The sequence below is a fragment of the Mauremys mutica genome, chromosome 12 (assembly GCF_020497125.1).
Source record: "Mauremys mutica isolate MM-2020 ecotype Southern chromosome 12, ASM2049712v1, whole genome shotgun sequence".
Taxonomy (NCBI): domain Eukaryota; kingdom Metazoa; phylum Chordata; order Testudines; family Geoemydidae; genus Mauremys; species Mauremys mutica.
This window is the reverse complement of record NC_059083.1, coordinates 35,672,861-35,697,312: the sequence shown is the minus strand read 5'-3', so window position 1 is coordinate 35,697,312 and position 24,452 is coordinate 35,672,861. Positions and strand designations below refer to the sequence as shown.

General features: G+C 50.9%; 2 protein-coding genes across 3 annotated transcripts; both read left to right on the top strand.

The window, feature by feature from the left end:
• Positions 1-99: 99 nt before the first annotated feature.
• Positions 100-7,987, top strand: LOC123345260 (E3 ubiquitin-protein ligase TRIM39-like). Its single transcript, XM_044982010.1, has 6 exons — positions 100-885; positions 1,080-1,175; positions 2,951-3,181; positions 4,825-4,847; positions 5,566-5,678; positions 7,253-7,987. Exons 1-6 carry the CDS (start codon positions 475-477, stop codon positions 7,768-7,770), a joined length of 1,392 nt encoding a protein of 463 aa, XP_044837945.1. The 5' UTR covers positions 100-474; the 3' UTR covers positions 7,771-7,987.
• A 3,315-nt stretch (positions 7,988-11,302) lies between these two features.
• LOC123345241 (zinc finger protein 271-like) lies at positions 11,303-23,479 on the top strand. Of its 2 annotated transcripts, XM_044981976.1 has the most exons (3): positions 11,303-11,396; positions 15,293-17,719; positions 22,592-23,479. In XM_044981976.1, the coding sequence occupies exons 1-2, from the start codon at positions 11,387-11,389 to the stop codon at positions 17,704-17,706; spliced, it is 2,424 nt and encodes an 807-aa protein (XP_044837911.1). In that variant the 5' UTR covers positions 11,303-11,386; the 3' UTR covers positions 17,707-17,719; positions 22,592-23,479. The 2 variants fall into 2 exon arrangements, with proteins under 2 accessions (XP_044837911.1, XP_044837910.1); XM_044981975.1 differs by lacking the exon at positions 22,592-23,479 and having other exon boundaries at positions 15,293-18,346.
• Positions 23,480-24,452: the final 973 nt, after the last annotated feature.

The following is a 24,452-nucleotide window of genomic DNA, read 5'->3' as shown; positions in this document are numbered from 1 at the left end:
CAAGGTTTTCAAAATGTTTAAGAAGCTTCATTTAAAATTAAATTAAATTGCTGATCTTACGTTGCGGCTCCCCTGGGGTTCCATTCACCTAGGCCAGCAGCGGGCTGAGTGGGGCCTGCAGCCCGGACCCCAGGTGACAAGGGGCTGGCAGGTGAGGATGGGACATAGGACATGTAACCCCCCCATCTCAAACGCCAGGCACGTATTTATTCTCTCCCCTGCGCGTAACTGAGCGCCACCCCTGGGCATCGCGTGTTATTCCCTGCACAGAGAGTAACGCGCGCACTTTTCTGCCCAGCCCCCTGGACGGGGGAAGGGCTCTGTTCAACCAGGGCTCATGTTGCAGCCCAGCCAGGCATGGAAACGCCCCTTTCCTGTAACAGACACTGAACACGTGAAAATTTCAAATCGCTGCTGCTGCATTTGCAAGGTGCTGGCTGGCTGGCTGCACGTGGGGTGCAGGGAGCCCTGGCCATGGCCACAGAGAGGTCTGGGGTGGAGACCCTTCAAAGGGAGCTGGCTTGCTCCATCTGTCTGGAGTACTTTCAGGACCCGGTGTCGATACAATGCGGACACAATTTCTGCCGAGCCTGCATTACTAAGTGCTGGGAGGGATCGGTTAGAAACTTCTGCTGCCCCCAGTGCAGAAAAACTGCCCGGAAAAGAAACTTCAGGCCCAACAGGGAGCTGGCGAGTGTTATTGAAATAGCCAAAGGGCTGAGTCTCCAGGCAGCCAAAGGCTTGGGAAGGTGTGAGAAACACCAGGAAGCTCTGAAACTGTTCTGTGAAGAGGATCAAACCCCCATCTGCGTGGTTTGCAGAGAGTCCCAGGCTCACAGAGCTCACACGGTGGTTCCCATAGAGGAGGCTGGCTTGGATTACAAGGTAAGGAAGCTCTGGGCTGGAGAGTTCGTGCCTCTTTTTATTTGTTTTAATAGCACTGTTATTTCAGGGGACAAAGAGTAAGAGTCACATAGTCCTTCAGACACAGGACTTTGTGTAGACTAAACCCCCCAAAGCAAAGAAAAACTCACACACCAAAAAACTTCAACCCACTCAAAGCCTTTTTCTTGGCTCAGGAACAAATCCAGACCCGCCTGCAGACCCTGAAGGAAGAGAGAGAAAAGCTGCTGGGATTTAAAAAATCTGAAGAGGGGAGATGCCAGCAGCATCTGGTAGGTGCCTGTTATGCAAGCAGGGAGATGGATTTGGGGGGCTCTGTGTCTGGGGGAGGTAATTGTTGGTGGAGCTTGGCTGCCTGTGTGTAAGGTGGTAACTTCTGAACACTGCATCTGATCCAGGCTAACATTTCAGGGGATGCTCTAGGCCTCAACAGCCAGAGCCCTATAGATTTGGGCTACAACTGGGACATTCAAAGAGGGGGCAAAATGGAAGCCACCCTCATCTGTGGATGGCCCCTGTTAACACGTTGCAGTATAACAATAGCCACACTCATCTTCCCAATAGCTGGTAATGTGTTCGCACCCTGAATTACAAAAGGAATAGTTGGCAAAGAGTTCTGTGGCACCTTATAGTCTATAAGGTGCCACAGAACTCTGCCCCTTTTACAGATCCAGACTAACAGGGCTGCCCCTCTGATAAAAGGAATAATTGCAGTCCCTGGTGGGGGGAGACATGGGGCGGGTACTTAGCCTGCAGGGGAAGCCAGAGGGAGGAGAGAGACATAGACATCACCACCACCCCACATGGTGGGGGGGGGGGAGGGAAAGAATCCCTGGGATGACGGGGTGAATTGGAGACCCTGCTGGGTGGGGAAAGGGCCCCTGGTATGGTGGGATGAATTGGGGACTCTGCTGGGCGGGGAAAGGGGGCCTGGCATGGTGGGGTGAATTGAGGACCCTGCTCTGTGAGGGGGGTGGAAGGCCCCTGGCACGGTGGCCAGAATGGGGGACCCTGCCGTCTGTGTGTGGGGGGGAAATAGGGCCTCTGGCCTGGTGAGAATGTGGACCCTGCTATGGGAGGAGGAGGAGAAAAGTCGGGTCTTTGTATCTGTGTCTTTGTATGTCCCTTTCCATGGGCTGGATTGTGGCAGTAACTCCCTGCCCTGCATTGAGGCTGGGGCAGACCCAGGAGAGGGGCCGTGGGCACTGGACAGTGCAGGTGTAGGGCCCTGGTCCTGCTTCCTTCTTTCCTTGTCACTAGGGCCACCAGCCTGGAGCTGTCCTGGCAGGTCTGCAAGTGCGGCCAGTCCCACACATAAGAGAGAGGCCCATTTTTCTCCTCCATCACATGCCCCTTATGCACCCTGCTGGGACCTGTCTCAGTCAGGGTCCCAGGGTCCCCATTTGCACATGGCTGGCTCTGTGCTTGGGTGTCGGAAGATCAGAGTTTTCCTCAGAACTTCCGAATTCTTTTCTCCCCTTCTCCTGCCCGCTCTCACCAAGCCTCTGCCAAGGTCATTGTGAATCCTGCCCTTCCTGCTACTGGAAATCCAGGGCCAGACGGATCAGGTCAGATATGAGGCTGCACCAGTCAGAGCCACCAAGGCCAAGTGTGAGGCTCTAGGAACCCTGGGGAGAGTAGTGGGCAGAGCACTTTTATTTCTCAGTATCTCAAGTGCTGCATTTTTAGATGTATTGATGTCTAAAGTCTCCCCTCTGCTCCCACACAGCTTTGTCAAATGTCACTTGACTGTCCTCATGTCCCCGCTAATAAGACCCTGAACTTGCCTTTTTGAGCCCAGACGAACATTTTCCTTATAAAACCTCTTCCAAGAAAACATCTCTAAAATCTGAAATTCACTCAACAACTAGGAAACTGAACAAACCTCCGCTTGAGCAATTTCACTGGACAAAATGGGAAGAAAGATCTAGCAGCACCAAATTAAAAAACAAATAGATTAAATAAAATCTGGTTTTGTTTTGTTTTTTTAATTATTACTCTTATCCACTCTGGGTCCCTGAACTTCCCTTTTCTCTGTTTGTTACAGAAACAGACACAAGCCGAGAGGCAGAAGATTGTGTCTCTATTTCAACAACTGCACCAGATGCTGGAGGAAAAAGAGCGACTCCTGCTGGTCCGGCTAAAAGAGTTGGACAAGACGATTGTGAGGATACAGAATGAAACTGTCACCAAACTCTCCGAGGAGATTTCCCATCTTAGTGAGCAGATCAGTGAGATGGAGCGGAAGTGCCAGCAGGCAGCGAATGAATTCCCGCAGGTGAGAACTCCAATCTCTGCAGCGAAATGGAGATGGGGTTTTCTATTGCTTTGTATCGATCTTGATTGTAGTTCGTTTTCGTGCTGTGATTTGTCAGGGTGGCAGGAGAGACGTATAACTATGAATCTTTCAAATTGAAATAGATAAACTCTATGAAGTTGGTGATCAGACCTCTTTTGGTCCAATGTCTGGGCACCTCACAAATATTAATGAAGATCTACTCACCAGTGTCTATAGTAGGTACGTTCTATCATCTCCATTTTATGGATGAGGAACTGAGGCCAGAGAGACGATGTGATTTCCCTAAAGACACAGTACCAGAGTCTCTGATGATGTCAAGAACAGACTCTGGGTCTCTTGAACCTCATTCCTGTGCCGTCATCACAAGGCCATCCTTCTTCTCCAGCTCTGTGTGGGCCAAGAAAGGGGCTTGGGTCAGTGCTTCAAGGCAGTTGTGCTAACCCAGTGTTTCTCAAACAGGGGTCCACAAACCCCCAGTCCGCCGGCCCCACTGATCAACTCCTCCTGCTCCTTCCCTCAGCTCCTCCCCTCCCTCCCAGCGCTTCCTGCTGGGAGGGAGGGCGAGGAGTGGGGACGGGGAGTGCTCGGGAGAGGGGGCGGGAAGAGGAGGGGTGGGGTGGGGCCTTGGGGGAAGGCGTGGAGTAGGGCGGGGCCTGGGACTGAGCAGGGGTGGGGAGGCTTGGAGGTCCACGAAAATTTTTAAATCAAAATGGGGGTCCTCGGGTTTGAGAACCGCTGTGCTAACCCGTCAAGAGGTCTGCACTGGGATTGCAGTGTGGCTAAAGGCCTACCCCCTTTAATCATGGTCCAGAGCACATTTATTCATTATTAGTTTACATTCACTGCTTTGTGCTTCAAAGGGACAGTGACAATGAGGGGCAGAATTAATGAAGGTGCAGTAAATACACCTGAGGTTACACTGTTCATTTTCACTTTTTGATTAAAAAAACTAGAGCGACATAAAATTAACCTGGCACACATGACACGGACTTAAATATGGCTAACTGACAGGTCTCAGTGTAGTTGTAGACAGGGAATCATCACTGAACATGTGTGTTTCTAGTGGGGTCCCTCGAGGATCGGTTCTGGACCTATGCTATTTAACATAGGCTGGTGATGGGACAGAAGATGGGGAGGGCTCTGAGCTGCCACAGCAAATTCTTTCCCAAGTGTCTGGCTGGTGGGTCTCGCCCACATGCTCAGGGTCTAACTGATCACCAGATTTGGGATCGGGAAGGAATTTTTCCCTGGGTCAGATTGGCAGAGACTCTGGGGGGGTTTCGCCTTCCTCTGCAGCATGGGGCACGGGTCACTCGCAGGTTTAAACTAGTGTCAATGGTGGATTCTCTGTAACTTGGAGTCTTTAAACCATGATTTGAGGACGTCAGTACCTCAGCCAGAGGTTAGGGGTCTATTACAGGAGTGGGTGGGCGAGGGTCTGTGGCCTGCAACATGCAGGAGGTCAGACAAAAGATCATGATGGTCCCTTCAGACCTAGGAATCTATGAAAAAGTGTAACCAGGTACAGAGGTTTATGTAGTGTCAGTTCTCATTACTAGCACTGTAGGACTGAACTTCTCTCTCTTTCTATTTCTCCCTCTCTCTTCCCCCGTCCCATCCAGGGTGTCAGAAGCACCTTGAGCAGGTATGTGCTGCCTTCTCACTCCTCCCTCGGGCTTCACCGTGCTGGGAAGGGTTCCAGCCAAATGCATGGGGGAATTCAGAGCCCAGCCTTCCTCGGCTGAACAAAATCCTGGGCTTGGTGCCCGTTATTTAAGGCCCTGTGATTAATCATCCTAAAGGCTGGATTATTCACCCGAAAATAACTCCTTTCCCCTCCCTGGAGCTGGTCTTTCTTCACGTCGCAACTGAAGCATGTTAACTGGACCTGTAGGGGAAATTGGTGCCTTGACTGACAGTGTTCTGAGGCTGGGAGCCACAGAGCAATTCAGTCACCTGGCCCCTCAATCCAGCAGTCTTCACTATCCGAAATTCGTACTGACAGGTGATGTGATACATTATATGTTATAAAACAATGAATTAGAACATAAGAACGGCCAGATTGGGTCAGACCAAAGGTTCATCTAACCCAGTATCCTGTCTTCCGACAGTGGCCAGTGCCAGGTGTTTCAGAGGGAATGAACAGAACAGGTGATCATCAAGTGATCCATTCCCAGCTTCTGGCAAACAGAGGCTAGGGACACCGTCCCTGGCTACTAGCCATTGATGGACCTATCCTCCATGACAGGTTTCAGAGTAGCAGTGAATTTATCTAGTTCTTTTTTGAACCCTGTTATAGTCTTGGCCTTCACAACATCCTTTGGCAAAGAGTTCCACAGGTTGACTGCAGTCTGTCTCTCTAGGTGCAAGAAGGGGAAGTCCCAGCAGCAGGTGGAGATTCCTCTTGAGCTGGAGTTGTTCCTCAGAGAATTCTCTCAGGGGAACAGTGTCAGGAAGACGCTGAAGGAATCCAAAGGTACTGAGGCAGGAAATGGAGCAGTAACTCTGAATGTGAGAGGGGGCGGGCTCTGCCTGATCAGCTGATAAGGTAAAACCAAACACCCAAAGAGGACAGGCAGCTGGTACAATATCTGAATCAAGTGAAGATTCTGGGGAATTATCCTTATAACTTAGCAGGAATGACATGAATGTGATTCCTTGGTCAAGAACCTGCTTATGCTAATTATTGAGGGATGTAAAGGCTTTTGGAGGACTTAAATTCTATTGTTGACGCCGAGGGCCCATGTTGTGTTCTGGATTCTGTTTAATTTCAGTCTGGCTTTCGTAGAAGTTTTCTCTAGATGCAATTCACCCCAAACAGTGACCAACCCAAGGGCTTTTCCTCTCTCTCTGGGTACCTCTGCATCTTTCCCATAATTAAACCACAGTTCTCCCCCTCTCTCTTTTCCCCGGACTCAGAGGCCTCAGTGCCCTGTTCTTAGGGGTGAGGGGGGAATCTCCCCAGGCATAGGTGCCGACTCCATGGGTGCTCCAGGGCTGTGCAGCACCCACCAGCAGCTCCCCCCCCCGACCCGATCAGTTCCTCCCCCTCCCCGCCAGTGCCTCCCGCCTACAGGTGGGCCCTGCCAATCAGCTCCTCCCTCTTCCCCCAGTGCCTCCCGCCCACCGCGATCAGCTGTTCAGCAGTGTGCAGGAGGCGCTGGGGGCAGGGAGGAGCAGGGGTAGGGGCACTTGCGGGAGTGGGTGGGGCCTTGGGGGAAGGAGTGGAGTGGGGGCGGGGCCTGGGGCGGAGCAGGGGTCGAGCACTCCCTGGGAAATGATAATGTTGGTGCCTGTGTCCCCAGGTGCTGCCTCTCTAAGGCCACGGGACAAGATTGCTCTAGGAACAGGTTCATATTGTCCATATTGCGGAATATGTGTATGTGGTGGCAGAAGATCTGTTTGCATTGTCTGTGGGGGGGGCGGGTTGGGGGAAGGAGGGGATGGAGGGAGGGTTTAAGAAATAGTTATGAATGAAGAGAAATAGCAGCTCCCCTGTTAAAAATAAGGCAGAGGCGGTTGGAGTGACTCTTGCAGAGCCCTGTAAGCAGAAGGCACTGCTGTGTCGGGAGCCGGGCATGTCACCGGGATCGTCCAGATGTGGTGGGGGTTGTACCCTCTCCCCATGGCTGGGTGGGGAGGGGGTCTCTCCAGCTGGTGCCTCTGACTCCTCCCACTGCCAGATTTCTTGTCCGTGTGCTGCCCCCTTCTCTTTCCTTGCACGGGGGGGTGAAGTGGGTTCCCAAACTGCAACTAAAGCTGATGCCTACATCTGGGCATCCTCCCCTGCTCCGTCCCTGATGATGGGAGTGGGGGAGAAGGCAGAGGGGCAGCCATAACAGCACCCTTCTAGATTCTGGCAGGAGGGGGCTGCAGTGAAATCCCGGCTCAACACCAGCACAGAGGCAGCTGCCTGGGACCCAGGACAGCGAGGCAGGAAATCAGGGAGCGTCCCAGCGAGGATGGGGCTGCTGGGGCGTGTGAGAAATGGTCCCAGCATCCCCCAAAACTGAGCTCTGCTTCCAACCCTCTGATTCTCTCTCCCACCAGTGAATGTGACTCTGGATCCAGACACGGCTCACCCCGAACTCACGGTGTCTGAGGATCGGAAAAGCGTGAGATGGGGAGACACGCAGCGGAAAGTGCCTGACAATCCCAAGAGATTTGACACTCAGCCCTATGTGCTGGGCTGTGAGGGATTCACCTCGGGGAGACACTACTGGGAGGTGGAGGTGGGGGATGGGGGATGCTGGGCCTTGGGGGTGGCCAGAGAGTCTGTGAGGTGGAAGGAAGAGATCAGCCATAACCCTGAGGAGGGGATCTGGATTTTGTCCCAGAGCGTGGGTGAATACTGGGCTCATACCTCCCCTCTGACCACCCTCTATCTGAGCTGGGACCCCAGGAGGATCGGGCTTTTGCTGGACTACGAAGTGGGGCGGGTGTCTTTTTTCGACGCGGACAACGAGAAACCCATCTTCACTTTCCCGCCGGCCTCCTTCGGCGGGGAGAGAGTCCGCCCTTGGTTCCGTCTCTGTGGGGAGGACATGCTGCTCCAGCTGTGTCCCTGAGGCGCAGGGCAGGACAGCTGTCCTGCTCTGCCAGCCCCCCTCTGAAGTGCATTTCTGGCCTGCCAAAGCAACCTCGAGACTGGAGCGATCCGTCTAGATGCGAGAATGACTTTGACTGGCCTATTGGTCCCTGTTCTCTATGATCCCAGACGGCTGTACGTTTCTGCAAAGAATGAGACGGGGGCAGGGGTTGAAGTACGATTTAGTGTATCGCAAAAGGAGCTCTTGTCTGTTGCGCTGGGTAAAAACGACAGAAATAAACACTCTTTTATAAACTGGGGTGGTGCTTTCTTTTCCCTGCCATGTCTACTGGGTTCAAGGCAGGATACGTGAGAAAGATTATTCATATTATTAATGTTAATAGTACAGTAAAAGCTGCGGTATCTGGCACTTTATGAACCAGAAAGCTCTATTAACCAGCATTTCTGGTATCTCCCAATACAAATCTTCAATCTAGTAAGCGGGACTAGTATACTGCCCAGGAGGTCATGAAATTGCACATTCTGCGTTTATGCAAAAGAGGCAGAAGACAAGTAAGCAAGGTGATATCAGGGATTTCTTCTGAAAAGCAGCTGACGGTGTGTTATAGGGTCCGTATAGATTCAGCCCAATCTTACACCTTCTACATCTACTGCACAATAATTGGTATTGATAATGCTGACCCAGAGGCACTGCAAGATCCTGAAGTGCCTTCTGAATCATGAAAGAAAGACTAAATTATGTTCAGTGTAGCTTTAGTGTATTTTTAGTGATCTGGGTGTACACCATGTGCTGCCCATAGTGACATGCAGTGTCATAAGATAACCTACTGTATAGAAAACTCCCTGTATACACCTAAGTGCTTCAAGAAACCAACCACTCTGCCGTGCAATACTACGACTGGATTGGTGAGTACCTGTCTACTATTTTATACTGTATTCATTTTATTGTATTCTTTGAAAATTGGTATTCCATTGGTAAGTATAACACTTAGTTAATTGGAATTTTTGACTAGCTGGTACCTCCATTCCCCCAACATGCCAGATAACAAAGCTTTTACTGTATAAATCTTTATTTATTCATATTATCATAGCAGCTAGAGACTTCAGTCACAGCTCGTGCTAGACAGTGTGCAAACAGAACACAAAGACAGTGCCTGCCCTCAATCCCTGTGTCGCTAGGTCGAGACTCATCGGTGCGGTGCCTCCTGCTGGTCATCGGGGAATTCTCTTTTCCAGCATATGGAGTGCCCTCTGCAGACCAGTGTCTTGCCTGCTGCTGGCCCTGTGTCCCTCTTGGACCCCAGTGCCCCTTACCCTTGGGTTTCTGCCCCCAGCAGTACCCCACAATCTGGCTCTCCCCTCCCAGGGAAACCCCCAACCACTAAACCCACCTTGCCTCAGTGGCTACTGCCAGTCATCATCTAGCCCCCGCTCACTGGGGCAGACTGCAGTCTGTAATGTCCGCTCATCACTGGCAAGAGGGTAGGATCAGCTGCCTCTGCCTATCCCTAGGCTGCCTCTCTGCAGCCCCAGTACCTTTTGTAGGCCTTCACCAGGCTGGAGTTCCCCAGCTCCCTTTGTCCTACCCCAGCACTGTTCCACTTCAGGAACCTCACCCTTAGACAGCTACCCCTTCCCGCTCCCAGGCTAGAGTGAGACTCCTTCAGCTTCTGGCCCACAGCCCTCTTATCGGCCAGCTGGGCCCCAATTAAGCTGGCCACAGCTGTGGCTGCTTCCCCAATCAGCCTAGCCTTTCACAGCAACAGCCCTCTCCAGGGCTGCTTTTAACCCTTGTTTTCCAGGAGTGGGGCAACTCTACATCCCGCTTTCCCCTGATGTCTGCTGGAGCCAAATTTTCAGGCCTGGGTGTATCAAGTGCCTAGACACTCTGGTGACAGGGGGCCACCCAAGTACCTAGGTGGAGAGGCACTGGGAAGCTCCTGTGTGTGCAGCTATAACATCACAGCTGTTAGTGGGGATCAAAAGTCAGAACTTCAGACCCCGAATCACCCACCCCTTCCCCTTACATTAAAGCAGTAAGGCTTTACCCCAACAATAGGGGGAAGTAACAGGTATTAGAATTATTTCTATCCTTTCTTGCTTTCCCACAAAACAAGGCCAATTAACTTACAGCACAGCTTGAGAGGAAAATATGAAGCTCAGTTCCCTTCTCATGCTAATATAAATCAGGAACACAGCAGAACCTCCAAGTTCAAACACCTCGGGAACGGAGGTTGTTCGTAACTCTGAAATGTTCATAACTGAACAAAACATTATGGTGGTTCTTTCAAAAGTTTACAACTGAACATTGACTTACTGCAGCTTTGAAACTACTATGCAAAAGCTATGTTGATATAAGCACCTTTATCCTGATACAAGTAAGTGTTGTACCAAGTTTACTATAAGAGAATGACAAAGGAAAGAGAGAGACAAGGCGGGTGAGGTAATAGCTTTTAATAGACCAAGTTCTGTTGGTGAGAGAGACAAGCTTTCAAGCTTACCCGGAGCCCAGCCCTGCAGAAGAGCTGTGTGTGGCTCAAGAGCGTCTCTCTCTCATCAACAGACGTTGGTCCAATCAAAGGTATTCCCTCACCCACCTCCTCTCTCTGATATCCCCAACGCGTCTACAACAACATAAAGGAAATCGAGACATGCACAAAGAGAAACAAAGTCAGACAGTGAAAGAGACAAACAAGGACAGGCAGAGAGAGACAGGTAGATTGGATGTATTTGTGTATCTACATTTAAATACAAGGAGACCAACCCAGCAGTGCAAGTTGCTCCACATCACAACCTTCATCTTCAGAAACTTCTTCAGCCTGTAATGAGCCCACCAAGAAAAATAAGCCTCCATCACAGCCCTAGCAAGGAATGTGACATTTCCTCAAGGCTCCGTGAAATCCAGAGATAGAGCTCCTGTCCTAGGCATCAGGCTAGCTAAGTGATCAAAGAGACTGTGCTTAAGGATCTGTGTGCCTTTCTTGAGCTGGGTATTCTGGTCTGCAGGTGGAGGTTGGGTTCACATCCTGCTCTTAACACATTTCTTCCAGGCACTTGGACTGGGTGTATAAAATGAATTAACTAATGGTGAATTCACTGCAGGCAAACAATTCCTCCCTCTGTTATCCTGGAGGGCTCAATTTCTTTCTTAAAGCTGGGATGCCACCCTCCCCTCCACATCCTCCTCTCCAGCACATCACAATCAAACAGTCCTCATGCCTCCCAGAAATTCATTTCCCATACTGCCCTGCAATGCAAACTACACTTCCCATAATACTCTGCCATGCATACGGCTTTCCCCATAATGCTCCGCCACAAACACTACGTTTCTGATCAGGCCCAGGCCCAGAGACTACATCTCCCACAATGCCTTGCGATGTAACCCGCTGGTGCATGGCAAGGGAGACTACACTTCCCATAGTTCTCTGCAACACAGACTGCCCTTCGGGGTTTGCTCCGCAACAAAGAGTACGTGTCTTTACGCCTTGCAGTGGAGACTACATTTCCCACAGTGCCTCTGTGATGGAAACACAAAAGGCAAATGGGATACCCCCGGTGCATCAGAGAAGCATCTCTGGTTGGCTGGGGCTGCTCCCCAATTACCCCTGGGTGCTTGGGCACAGGGCCCTCTCGGTATGAATCCAGGTAAGTGCTGGGAAGGGGATTGGTGGTAGGTGCAATGAGCAAACAGCTCAGGGAAGGCAGTCAAGGAACCTTGATGTAGGTCAATACAGCAGCTGAGTATTTTGCAGCCTGACCCCTAAGAAGCTACTTAGAGAGCAAGATGCCCTGTTTGGTGCTGGACTGCAGGCCCCCTGTATTTGCCAGCTGAAATCATTCAAGAACCAGCCAGCCCCCCAAAATCACGAGGCTGCTTTCAAATAATGAGGCTTTAAATAATAAACACATTATTATTATTAATTTTGTTGTTTATTTTGTTATTATTAGTAATAATTATTGTTTTATTATCATTTATTATTTGCCTTCTGGGTTTTGAGACTCTAGAAACAAGTTTTCAAGCTTTTCTCTTTAACCTCGAGGGCTAGAAATGTACTTTTTTTAAAAGAAAAAATGAAAGGAGAGGTTCTTTAATAATCATCTGACTCTGGGGCTTTGAGGAAAACACTAAACATTGTGAGACTGGAGATAAAAATCAGATGTTGGCGTCACTGGAACAGTCGCCCAGCTCCTTAGCTGAGCCAAGATTTTGCAAAGTGACTTAATGATTTTCAGTGTCCTTCTTAACAGGGCCAGATTTTCAAAAAGGGCTGAGAACTTATCCTCCGAAAAATCAGGGCTTCTTTGTGGTGCGTCAAGTTAATCATCCAAAATTCAGCAGCTTTGGAAAATCTTGGCTGGGTAGCTCCATTGACATTAGTGGAGCAGTGCCAATGTGCACCAGCTAAGGATCTGGTTCCACAGACTCCTAGTACAAATCCAGAACTGGGAACGGGAGGGAGCAGAAGAGCCTAGAAAGTAGACCTTCCCCCACAGCTCACGCTTCTCAACTGGCATTGTGAGAGCTCCTCTCCTGCTTCATCTTTAGCTATCAGTTCTCTACAGTCACCCATCACCATAGTGTCTGATCATCTTCCACTTAAAATTCTGGGCAGGAGCAAAGTCCCTAGTGGACTCCTTAGACTCTCTGGCACCTTCTCGGGGACAGAAGTACGCTTGGGGATAGGAGTGAAACTCATTTTAGAAAATAAGAACAGCCATACTGGGACAGACCAAAGGTCCATCTAGTTCAGTATCCTGCCTTCCAACAGTGGCCAATGCCAGGTGCTTCAGAGGGAGTGAACAGAACAGGTGATCATCAAGTGATCCATCCCCTATCACCCATTCCCAGCTTCTGGCAAACAGAGTCTAGGGACCTCATCCCTGCCCATCCTGGCTAATAGCCATTGATGGACCTATCCTCCATAAATTTACCTAGTTCTTTTTTGAACCCTGTTATAGTTTTGGCCTTCACAACATCCTCTGGCAAGGAGCTCCACAAGTTGACTGTGTGTTGTGTGAATAAATACTTCCTTTTATTTTAAGCCACTTTATAGCATCCTGAGGACCACACACTAAAGCTGGTTAGCGAGCAGAGTTTTGGTTCTGTGAAATTTTGAGTGTTCGGGAAACGTTTTAGACAAAATTGGGACAAAAAGCCAAAACCATGAAAATTGTTGTGAAACTGAAGTCCTGCAATATTTTGCTTCAGAAACATTGAAATGTTTCCACAGTGAGAATGGTGTTTCCTAAATATGCTCCTCTGCTCCAGGGAAGGCTGCCTTGTAACAAGGACCCTAGAAACCTGCCTGATTTTGGTTGAAAGTGTCAATAAAATCGGAATATTCCCGCAGAACATTTCAATTCTGTCAAAATATTTCCCGGTGAGAAAACGGTTCCATTCGAAAATTTTCTGCCAGCTCTAGCCAGCAACCCAGTACTTTGGGTATAATGGTGAAGAACCTCTAAATGTACCTTACATTTGGCATCTCTGTGGTAGGACTAGTTTGTTGGCATTGTTCTTAGAGGTGACCAGATAGCAAGTGTGAAAAATCGGGACAGGGTGGAGGGTAATAGGTGCCTATATAAGACACAGTCCCAAATATCAGGACTGTCCCTATAAAATTGGGACAGCTGGTCACCCTAATTGTTTTCCTTTTCCTGGAACCTTTCTGCTATTGATTTACTTAGCGATAGCGAGGATAATTAATCATTGGAGCAATTTGTCAAGGATTGCGGTGGATTATCTGTCTCTGGCAATTTTTAAATCCAGATTGGATGCTTTTCTAAAAGATATGCTCTAGTGCAAACAGGAATTATTCTGGGGAAGTTCCATGGCCTGGGTTCTCTGGCCAGGAGGTCAGACTAGATGATCACAATGGTTTTTTATAGTCTTAGACTCTATGCATTATTTGTATTACATAGGGTCTAGAGTCTGCAGCTGAGATCTGGACACGCTACAAACACACAGTGAGACTCAGTCCCTGCCCCAAAGACCTTACAGTCTAAATAGACAGGAAGGGGGGAGGGGGGAAGGACGATTATTCCCATTTCACAGATGGGAACTGAGGCTAGCTTTTTCAAAGGTTACCTAAGGGAGTTATTAAAATTAATCAAGAAGTTATTCCTGAAATTCAGTGAAAGTTGGATGTCTATTTCGCATAGGCGCCTTTAAACATCCCAGCCTAAGTGAATCGTCCAAGGTCATACAGGGAGTGAGTAGCAGAGCTGGGGAATGAAACCAGGTGTCCTGCGGCCCTGCCCCTTTCCTTAACCTCAAGACCATCAGCCTTCCTCACGCTGTGACCTTGCATTGTCATTTACACCCCGTGTAAAGTGTGTGAAATAAGCCACCCTGTCCAAAAAGATTTCAAGGTCAGAAGGATCATTCTGATCCTCTAGCCCAGTGATTCTCAACCTTTTTGGGCTCAGGAGTCATTTGTCAATGTTTGTGGCCTGTCGCGACCCAGTAAATAGTCTGGGGGTGGAGGCCCTGGGGTGAGTTTAGTCGGATCCTGCCCCCTGGTGGGGTTCGGTCCTGCACGGCACTCGCCCCACAGTGGCAGCTCCTGCAGCTCCCGGGCTGTGGGGCTGGCTGGGCTTGGCTCTCTGCTCCGGGTACTGTGATCTCCGGGATAGCAGCGCAGCTCAGCTTTGGCCCCGGCCCCTGACTGGACCCAATCTGTGTGAGTGGAGCTGTGCCCTGGCTCATGGGCTTGCAGGGCCACTCAGTCAGGTTTGGCCTACCCAGGCTCCCGTTGCCATGACAGCTGGGCTAAACCTGAGTGGCGCTGGGAGGTTGAAGTGCCTGGAACGGGGAGGCGAGCCGGGCCCAGCCAGCCCCGTGGGACTGGAGCCGCGACCCTTTGAAACATTCTGGAGCATAGGCACCAACTTCTAGCTTTTCCTGGGGGTGCTCCACCCCCACTTTGCCCTATGGCCCTGCCCCCACTCCACCCCTTCCCCCAAGGCCCCACCCACACTCCGCCTCTTCCTCCCCCTGCTCTGCCCCCCTCCTGAGGCCCCACTCCCACTCCACCCCTTCTCCCAAGGCTCCGCCCTCACCCCGCCTCTTCCTGCCCCTGCTCTGCCCCCTCCCCTGAGGCCCCGCCCTTGCTCCACCTCTTCCTGCCCCCGCTACACCCCCTCCCCGAGTCCCCTGCCTGCCCACCGCTGGCTGCTCGTCGTCCCTCCGCAAGCCTCCAAACAGCTGTTTTGCGGCTGTGCCAGAACCCACTTTTTGTTTTCTGCAGGTGTCACAGAGTCGGCGCCTATGTTCTGGAGACCCAATTTTGGGTCCCGACCCACGGGTGGAGAAATGCAGATCTAGTCTGACCACCCAAATAGAACAGGCCACTTAATTCTGCTCCGTGATCCCTGTAGGAAGCACAATAGCTTGTTTGTGCCAGGATCCAGGTGTTCTTAGGGATTCAGCGTCAGCTTCTCCACCTTATTGAGTTTCCCCAACCCACAGTGCTGAGGTTTCCTTTCTTCCCAGCCCAGAGAATGACTCGCCTTCAGATTCTCTCTTTTTATCCTGGCAGCTGACGGGCTCAAGCGTGAGAACAAAGAGACGAATCCCTGGCAGGGAGGTCCGGAGCATGCGGAACCACACGGGGCATTCTCGGGAAGATCCGAAGGGATTGTTTCTGAGGGGGAGAAAGCCATGGAGAGTCGGCGCAGGTCAGGGAGGCAGCACCAAGCGAAGCAAGAGGATAAACCCGCCTGCCATCAGAGAGTTCCCAAGGGACCCCAAGACAGCAACGTGGTCACCGCTGAGAAACCCTATAAATGCAGCGTTTGCGGCAGGAGCTTCTCTCAAAGCTCCAACCTCCTGACGCACCAGAGGCTGCACACGGGTGAGAGACCCTACAAATGCACCAGCTGTGGGAAAAGCTTCAACACCAGCTCGGCCCTCATCGTGCACCGCCGGACCCACACCGGGGAGAAATCCTACCGCTGCCCCGACTGCGGGCGGAGCTTCAGCGAGGGCTCGGTGCTGATCAAGCACTGGCGGACTCACACGGGTGAGAAGCCCTACAAGTGCTCCCACTGCGGGAAAGGCTTCAGCCAGAGCTCCAACCTACACGCCCACCAGCGGGTCCACACCGGAGAGCGGCCCTACCACTGCACCGACTGCGGGAAACACTTCAGCACCAGCTCCAACCTCAGTGCCCACCAGCGGGTCCACACTGGGGAGCGACCCTACAAATGCCCTGAGTGCGGGCGGAGCTTCAGCCAGCAATCCAACCTGATCTCCCACCAGAGGACCCACCTGGAGGAGAAATCCCACCTGTGCCCCGATTGCGGAGAAGGCTTCGGCACCAGTGCCCAGCTCCTGACCCATCGGAGGAGCCACGCCGGCGACAGGCCTTATAAATGTCCAGACTGTGAGAAAAGCTTCCCCAGCCGCTCTGCCCTGATCACCCATCAGAGGACCCACACGGGAGAGAAACCCTACGAATGTCCCGATTGCCAGAGGGGCTTCACCCGGCGCTCAGACCTCAATAAGCACCGTCGGGTCCACACGGGGGAGAGACCCTTTAGGTGTGCCAGCTGTGGGAAAAGCTTCAGCCAGAGCTCCCACCTGATTACCCATAAGAGACTCCATGAGGAGGCAAAGCCCTTTAAAGGCAGCGTGAGAACCACGCCCACGGTCCTCCAGGAAGATGATCCCGGTAAAGATACCCAGAGCCGGGGAAATGTCAGCCAGAGCTCGGCAGAGACCAGCGATGGGGAATCCCACCCAGCAGGGAAGCCCCATCAATGCCCCGACTGTGGGGAAAGGTTCAACACCAGCTCCGAGCTCAATGTGCATCGGCGAATGCACCAAGAGGAGAAATCTCGTCCACGTGCTAACACTGTGCAAAGGTTGAGTGGCTCCAATCACAATGCACGAGAGGGAGCTGACCCAGAGGAGGAAGCTGATCTGGGGAAAAGATTGAAGGTGAGCCCAGCATCCCCAAATACACATCCCAAAACCCCGCTGGAGGAGGAGTTCTCTTCATGCATTAGCACTGAGCAGAGCCCTCAACCCACCAGCTCCAAAGTCAGTGCATGTCAGAGAGCCCTCTCAGAGGGGGAATCCCTTCCATGCACTGGTACGGAGCAGAGCCCAGTGCCGGCTGCCTGCCGAGCAGAGCCAAGGGGCCGCAAGGCGCGCTGTGATCCAAGCTCGGCCCCTCTGCACCATCCGGCGGCAAAGCCCTTCAGGTGCTCCGAATGCGGGAAGAGCTTCAGCCAGAGCTCCAACCTGATCAAACACCAGCGGACCCACACGGGGGAGCGCCCCTACACCTGCACTGTCTGCAAGCGAAATTTCAACACCAGCTCGACGCTGATCGTACACCGCCGGACCCACACCGGGGAAAAATCCTACCGGTGCCCCGACTGCGGGCGCAGCTTCCGGGACAGCTCAGTGCTGATCAAACACCAGAGGATCCACACAGGAGAGAAACCCTACAAATGCTCCCAGTGCGGGAAGGACTTTGCCCAGAGCTCCAATCTTCATGCCCACCAGAGGACACACACCGGGGAGCGGCCATACCACTGCCCCGACTGTGGGCGGGGCTTCAGCCAGCGCTCCAACCTCATCACCCACCAGAGGACCCACACAGAGGAGAAATCCTACCTCTGTCCCGACTGCGGGGTTGGCTTTGGTTCCCGCCCGGCCCTGGCAACCCATCAGAGGGCCCATGCGGAGGGCAGGCTCCACCAGTGCTCCGACTGCCAGAGGAGCTTTGCCCGGCGCTCGGACCTCGTTAAGCACTGGCGGACCCACACGGGAGAGAGACCCTACCTGTGCCCCCAGTGCGGGAGAAGCTTCAGCCAGAGCTCCCACCTGGTGGTCCATCAGCGATCGCACCTGCCGGAGAAGCCTTACAAATGCACTGACTGTGGGAAAAGCTTCAGCACCAGTTCTCACCTCCTTGCCCACCAAGGGACCCACACGGCATAGCCACTTGGCACTGGTACGGTCCTAGAAATGTCAGGCTTGACTGGGCATCCGCCTAGCCCATCCCTGACAGGTGTTTGTCCAACCTGGTCTTAAAAACCTCCAGTGGTGAGGGTCCCTCAGTCTCCGTAGGTCGCCTGTTCCAGAGCCAAACTCCCCTTAAGTGTTAGAAAGTTTTCCCACATATCTGGGCTAAATCTTCCTTGCTCCAGATCAAGCCGATTACTTCCATTGAGACTAATAATACTGTTGCCTTCCTATAAATCACTTTTCACCTGTAGCGCTCAAAGCACTTCCCAATTTCTAATCTATAGATCCTCGCAGCACCCCTGAGAGGTAGGGAAGCGCTATTATCCCCTGGCTTACAGATGGGGGACTGAGATGCAGAGAGGCTAAGTGGCTAACTCGAGGTCAGACAGGAAACCTGTGACCCAGCAGGGAGGTGAAACTGACTCGCCCATGTCCTAAGCCAGAGCCTTTCCCATTGGACCATCTGTGCTCTCAGGTAGCTGAAATCGAAGGCGACGACTTTCTAATGTGCCGGGGGATGCTCGACCCTGCTTTGCCCCAGGCCACGCCTCCACTCCATCCCTTCCCCCAAGGCCCCACCCTCACCCTGCCGGTTCCAGTCCCCTCCCCTGAACGTGCCCCGCCTTCGCTCCTCCCCCTCCCCCCAGTGCCTCCTGCATGCTGGGGAACAGCTGATCCACAGCAGGCTGGAGGTGCTGGGAGGGAGGGGGAGGGACCAATAGGGGGGAAGCACCCACCGTTTTTTTCCTGTGGGTACTCCAGCCCTAGAGCACCCACAGAGTTGGCGCCTATGGCTCAAAGAGGGGAGGAAGGGGGCACTGGGGGAGACCTGGATTCTGGATTTTCCCTGTGTGATTTTGAGTAAGGTACTTAAGGACCATCCACACTGCCGTTGTAATTCCCAGCTTGGGTAGATGTACACACCCTCGCTTTGATCAAGCTAGCGTGCTCAAAATAACCGGGTTGCTGCCACAAGGATGGGCTAGCAGCTGGAGTACAGTCCCATCCGACACCTTAGCTACGCACTCAGGTGGCTACCCCGTCCTGCCCTCCTTCCCCATGGCAGCTACACTAGGAGTGGCAGAAGCTTCCTAAAGGCAGGGGGGCGGGGCATTGGCGCCTGAACCATGGCCCCTCCCCTGTGCCGCCCCTTCTCCCCAAGGCCCTGCCCTGAGACTCCGCCCCACCTCACCTCTTCCCTCCATGACCCCACCCCCTTCTCACTCCTCTCTGCCCTCCCCCCCACCCCGTCATTCGCCCTTACAGCTGGTAAAATGTGATGGGGCCATGGCCCCCTGGTTCTGCTGCATTCCGGTGCCCCTGAGCTACCCTACTGTTTTTAGCATGCTAGCTCGATCAAAGGGAGCACATGTACATCTACCCACGCTGGAAATTGCAGCTCCAGCTTTAATAGAAACGCGTCCTTAAGGCTACATTTTTCAAAGTGCCTAAAGATTGAAATCAATGGGAGTTAAGTCTCCTATGCAGGTGTGATGCCTTTGAACATCCTGTTGAATAATAATAATACTAATAATACTGTTGCCTTCCTATAAATCACTTTTCACCTGTAGAGCTCAAAGCACTTCCCAATTTCTAATCTATAGATCCTCACAGCACCCCTGAGAGGTAGAGAAGCGCTATTATCCCCTGGCTTACAGATGGGGGACTGAGATGCAGAGAGGCTAAGTGGCTAACTCGAGGTCAGACAGGAAACCTGTGGCCCAGCAGGGAGGTGAAACTGACTCGCCCATGTCCTAAGCCAGAGCCTTTCCCATTGGACCATCTGTGCCCTCAGGTAACTGAAATAGATCTGGAGGATGGTGTGGACTGCACCCTTAGCAAGTTTGCAGATGACACTAAACTGGGAGGAGTGGTTGATACGCTGGAGGGTAGGGATAGGATACAGAGGGACCTAGACAAATTAGAGGATTGGGCCAAAAGAAATACGATGAGATTCAATAAGGACAAGTGCAGAGTCCTGCACTTAGGACGGAAGAATCCCATGCACTGCTACAGACTAGGGACCGAATGGCTGGGCAGCAGTTCTGCAGAAAAGGACCTAGGGGTTACGGTGGATGAAAAGCTGAATATGAGTCAACAGTGTGCCCTTGTTGCCAAGAAGGCTAATGGCATTTTGGGTTGTATAAGTAGGGGCATTTCCAGCAGATCGAGGGATGTGATCATTCCCCTCTACTCAGCACTGGTGAGGCCTCATTTGGAGTACTGTGTCCAGTTTTGGGCCCCACACTACAAGAAGGATGCGGACAAATTGGAGAGAGTCCAGCGGAGGGCAACAAAAATGATTAGGGGGCTGGAGCACATGACTTATGAGGAGAGGCTGAGGGAACTGGGATTGTTTAGTCTGCAGAAGAGAAGAATGAGGGGGGATTTGATAGTTGCTTTCAACTACCTGAAAGGGGGTTCCAAAGAGGATGGATCTAGACTGTTCTCAGTGGTAGAAGATGACAGAACAAGGAGTAATGGTCTCAAGTTGCAGAGGGGGAGGTTTAGGTTGGAGATTAGGAAAAACTTTTTCACTAGTAGGGTGGTGAAGAATTGGAATGGGTTACCTAGGGAGGTGGTGGAATCTCCTTCCTTAGAGGTTTTTAAGGTCAGGCTTGACAAAGCCCTGGCTGGGATGATTTAGTTGGGTTTGGTCCTGCTTTGAGCAGGGGGTTGGACTAGATGACCTCCTGAGGTCCCTTCCAACCCTGAGATTCTATGATTCTATGAATGCCTCTCTGCATCTTTACAGGTTTCAGCATGGTAACCGTGTTAGTCTGTATCAGCAAAAACAACGAGGAGTCCTTGTGGCACCTTAGAAACTAACAAATTTATTTGGGCATAAGCTTTTGCGGGCTGGAACCCATTTCATCAGATCTGATTGGCATTTTCATCAGATCTGTTGAAGTGGGTTCCAGCCCATGAAAGCTTATGCCCAAATAAATTTGTTAGTCTCTAAGGTGCCACAAGGACTTCTTGTTGTTTTTCCTGCATCTTTAGGCACTGAAACACCTTTGAAAATCTGGCCTCTTGTGCCTCAGTTCCCAATCTGTACAATGGGGATAGGAGCACCCATCTTACACAGTGCATTAAAGATTGCGAGGTCTTTGGATACTAGGTGAAGGGGGGCCCGATAAATATCCTTAGAATACATTATTGTGCCATGAATGTAGACACCTTTGTCACACTTGAAATTGTGTTGACAGCTAGTCACTGGTTGGCATTTTCTTAGCAGAAAATATTTTGTTAATGGTGGGACCCAGGGTGCCTGGGGCAGCCCTCACTGAAAATGCCACGGTCAGGGCAGGCTGTAAAGGAGAGCAGATTCTCCCAAAACTGGTGATTACCACTGAAGTTAGACTCCCCAACCAGTCACAAACTCTGCTCCTGATCCCCCACACTGGTGGTTGAGAAACTAAAAAAGAACTCACACAGCCCCCTTCATTGCATTCCAGTTCTCTGGCTCCCAATCAGCACCTAGATCCAGTACAGTGAGAAGTTATTGAAACTCTGCTCATTATAGAAAATGTTCTTCTGACCCCAAAGAGTCAGCCACATTGCCAGGTCAGTACTAGTTTGGATCTTACCCAAAATACCACGCTGCCAGCCAATCCCTTAGTGTCTAAAACTAAAGGTTTATTATAAGGGAAAAGAACGAACAAGAGGAGAGTTGTTAAATGGTAAAGCACTCAGATACATACAGAGACTTCAAAGACCGTATATCAGATTCTTAGCAGAATTGGTGAGTTTGCTGTCTTGAGAGTCCCTCTGAAACACATCCACAGCTTGGATGGGTCTTTCAGTCCTTTGTTCAGAGCTTCAGTTTGTAGAGAAGTTACTCCAGAGGTAAGAAGCAGGAATGAAGACTAAATGGAGGTGATGCAGCTTCCTTTTATATTCGTTTGCCATGTGGTTTGTACTTCCTGTGTCCCAAACACAAGCTTCACATCACATGCCATGGAAAAGCCATAGAGCTCTTTTCCATAGGCTCCTACATGTCTTGCTGACTCATACAGTGTAGCCGCTGGTTTCTTTCAATGGGTTCATTGTACCGCTGATGACCCTGGATGGCCATCGAACAGGCTAGGCAGTGCTGATGCCAATCAGTCTGGGGGTGCCAGCCGGAAACACAGCACAAGTTGGAAATACAGATATACTCTACACATCTATAACTCACAATGTAAAGGTGATACAAACATATAAAGAAGATTATCATCCTTGGCAAAGTGTAACATTTTTGCAGATACTTCACAAGGCATATCTGGTCAGACTCCTTGCAATTTTATAGTATTGGTATCAACACTATCATATAAAGTGTCCCCCATATTCCATACAGCGTCACAAATGGAAAATCTCATTTCATCAAAACCAGAAAAATGGCGTTCCTCTGGGAAACTGGGCATTTCCCACTGGGAAATCCCCAAGTGGAGGAAAGCTAGTGGGACTCTACTTTCCAACTTGAATTCCAGCTGGAAAAAGTTGGGAAACAGTCAGAAAATGTGAGAAAATAGGATTCTCTTACTCTCCCTCTCTTTTTCTAATAGTCCCATGGGAAAACTGGAATTTCCCCCTGGAAAAGCGTCCCAAAGGACATATGCTCCTGAAAATTCCTCTGAGAACTCAATGTGTGAAATTCTATGGCCAGTATAAAGCAGGAGATCAAACTAGATCATCAAATGGGCCCTTCTAGCCTTAAAATCCAGTAAACAAATTCCCATTTTCCAACCAGGTCTAGTAACTTCACCGCTAGCTTGGCCTGGCTAATGGATGTGGCCCTTTAGCCCAAGCAGGCGGTGCCTATGCTTTTGGATAGAGATCGGGGTTCAGTCCTCACAGATGCTCAAATTCCCTAAAGGGCTTTAAAAATTCCAATCTCCGTGTCTGCATGTACCATTGCTGCTCAGAAAACCTATTGGAACCAACCTGGAGACTTCTGGAGCTAAAAGCATGAACTGGTATGGCCTGATCTAAAGGCGAAAAGGAGGCTGCATTTGAGAGTACAGTTTTATTTATAAAAGTTTTAATAAACAATTAATAGCTGTTAGAAGCATGTTACAGACGTGATTAGTATGTGCTATAGGTGCATCAGTTGAAGGTTATAAGCATGTCCATAGGAGTCAGTATCGATGGTTATAAGCAATCTATTGATCTGTCGACCTGTCTAAATGGGGAGGAGGGGGGTCGCATACTTCTTTGCTTCTGTAGGCTGAGTTTATTACACATACCGGAGGCCTCTTGCATCCCTCCAGTCCACCCTCCTTTCCCCTCTATTTCAGCGATTCCCTGTAACTTTCCTCCCTTCCTTGGTTAGTCTTCGTTCTGTCTGGGAGATGAGCCATTCGGTAGCAACATGTTAAAGTCCATTGGGAGGAGGAGCAGGGATGTTGTTATGCTGAAAAGTGCTAGGGGGTGCAATCAACCTGTTGTTTGAGCTACAGACATTTACAGAGGTGCTTGAAGCTGTGGCTAGGCGAATCAGATGGATGGGGCTCCCAGTGTCCCTTATTTTTCCCCTTCTTGTTTCCTGATTTTGTTCCCCCAAAATTAATAGGCTTGTGACCATTGACATCTAGAACATTCCCATATATGTTGGAATTGATCAGATGCGGTGTTCTGACAGTACCACGTTACGAAAGATAAACGGAGAAATGTAGTTGAGTGTCAGGCTTTTGAACGCCCAGCCAAAGATTGAATGACCATTTCTTGAAATGCTCTGTTAATCCTTTATTAACCTGTAATAAATGTCACCATAATTAAAAGTGTGAGCAGACAATCTCCATTTCCTCCAAGGCTATAGTGGACTCAAAACATCTATATCCTCCCTAGCCAATAGAGGTGGACAGAGAGCCATACAAAGTACAATTGCATGAGAGCCAGTCTCAATTTCTAAGAATATTTCTTACTGTAACCCTTCTGCCAGGTGGAGTCAGGAGCAACCACGACTGGGGTCTATACCTAGGGGTTCCTTTCCATCAATCCAACACAGAACTGGCTCGAGCCCCCACCCAATAACCTGGGACAATTGCACACCACCCCTGGGCACCTCCAAGAAGCAACACTTCCCTTCTCGCAAGCACAGAATCTGAGGGTAGAAAAGAAACTTTTCATAAAAGGAGGGAAGTGACCCGGCATTAATTAGGGAAAACGCCGCAATCAGGATTCATAAACATAAAACCGTGGGGAAAACACCCGCCCCAGAGCATGTTGGGCAGTGTCCTTCTGCTTCAGGTTCTTAAGTGTATCAGCCAAAAGTTCCTTTAATGTGCCTCTCCCATCTCCTTCCACCACACCACAGTCATAGTTGTTGTCCTTAGTGAAGAGCCAAAGTTCAGAGGTCATCTTCAGGAGTTCACCTGCCCAGAGCCGGCTTTAGTCCTATTCCACCAATTCCCCCGAATCAGGCCCCGCACCCAGTGAGAATCCCTTCCCTGGCTAGAGGCGCCTTTTTAATTTTTACTCACCTGGCGGCGCTTTGGGTCTTCAGCGGCACTTCGGCGGCGGGTCCTTTGCTCGCTCTGGGTCTTCGGTGGCACTTCGGCGGTGGGTCCTTCAGTGCCACCGAAGACCTGGAGCGAGTGAAGGAACCGCCGCCGAAGTGCTGCCGAAGACTCAGAACACCGCCCGGTGAGTACAAGCCCCACTTGTTTTTTTACATGTGTAGTTTTTTTGTTTTTTTTTAAGTCATCCCTGCCGGGGCCCCGTCGAAATGGTTCGAA

Excerpts from the sequence above, each read along its gene's own strand:
- LOC123345260 (XM_044982010.1), top strand. The coding sequence starts at position 475 with ATGGCCACAGAGAGGTCTGGGGTGGAGACCCTTCAAAGGGAGCTGGCT. Across the intron at positions 3,182-4,824 it reads CAGCGAATGAATTCCCGCAG|GGTGTCAGAAGCACCTTGAG; the intron begins GTGAGAACTCCA and ends CGTCCCATCCAG. Across the intron at positions 4,848-5,565 it reads GTCAGAAGCACCTTGAGCAG|GTGCAAGAAGGGGAAGTCCC; the intron begins GTATGTGCTGCC and ends CTGTCTCTCTAG.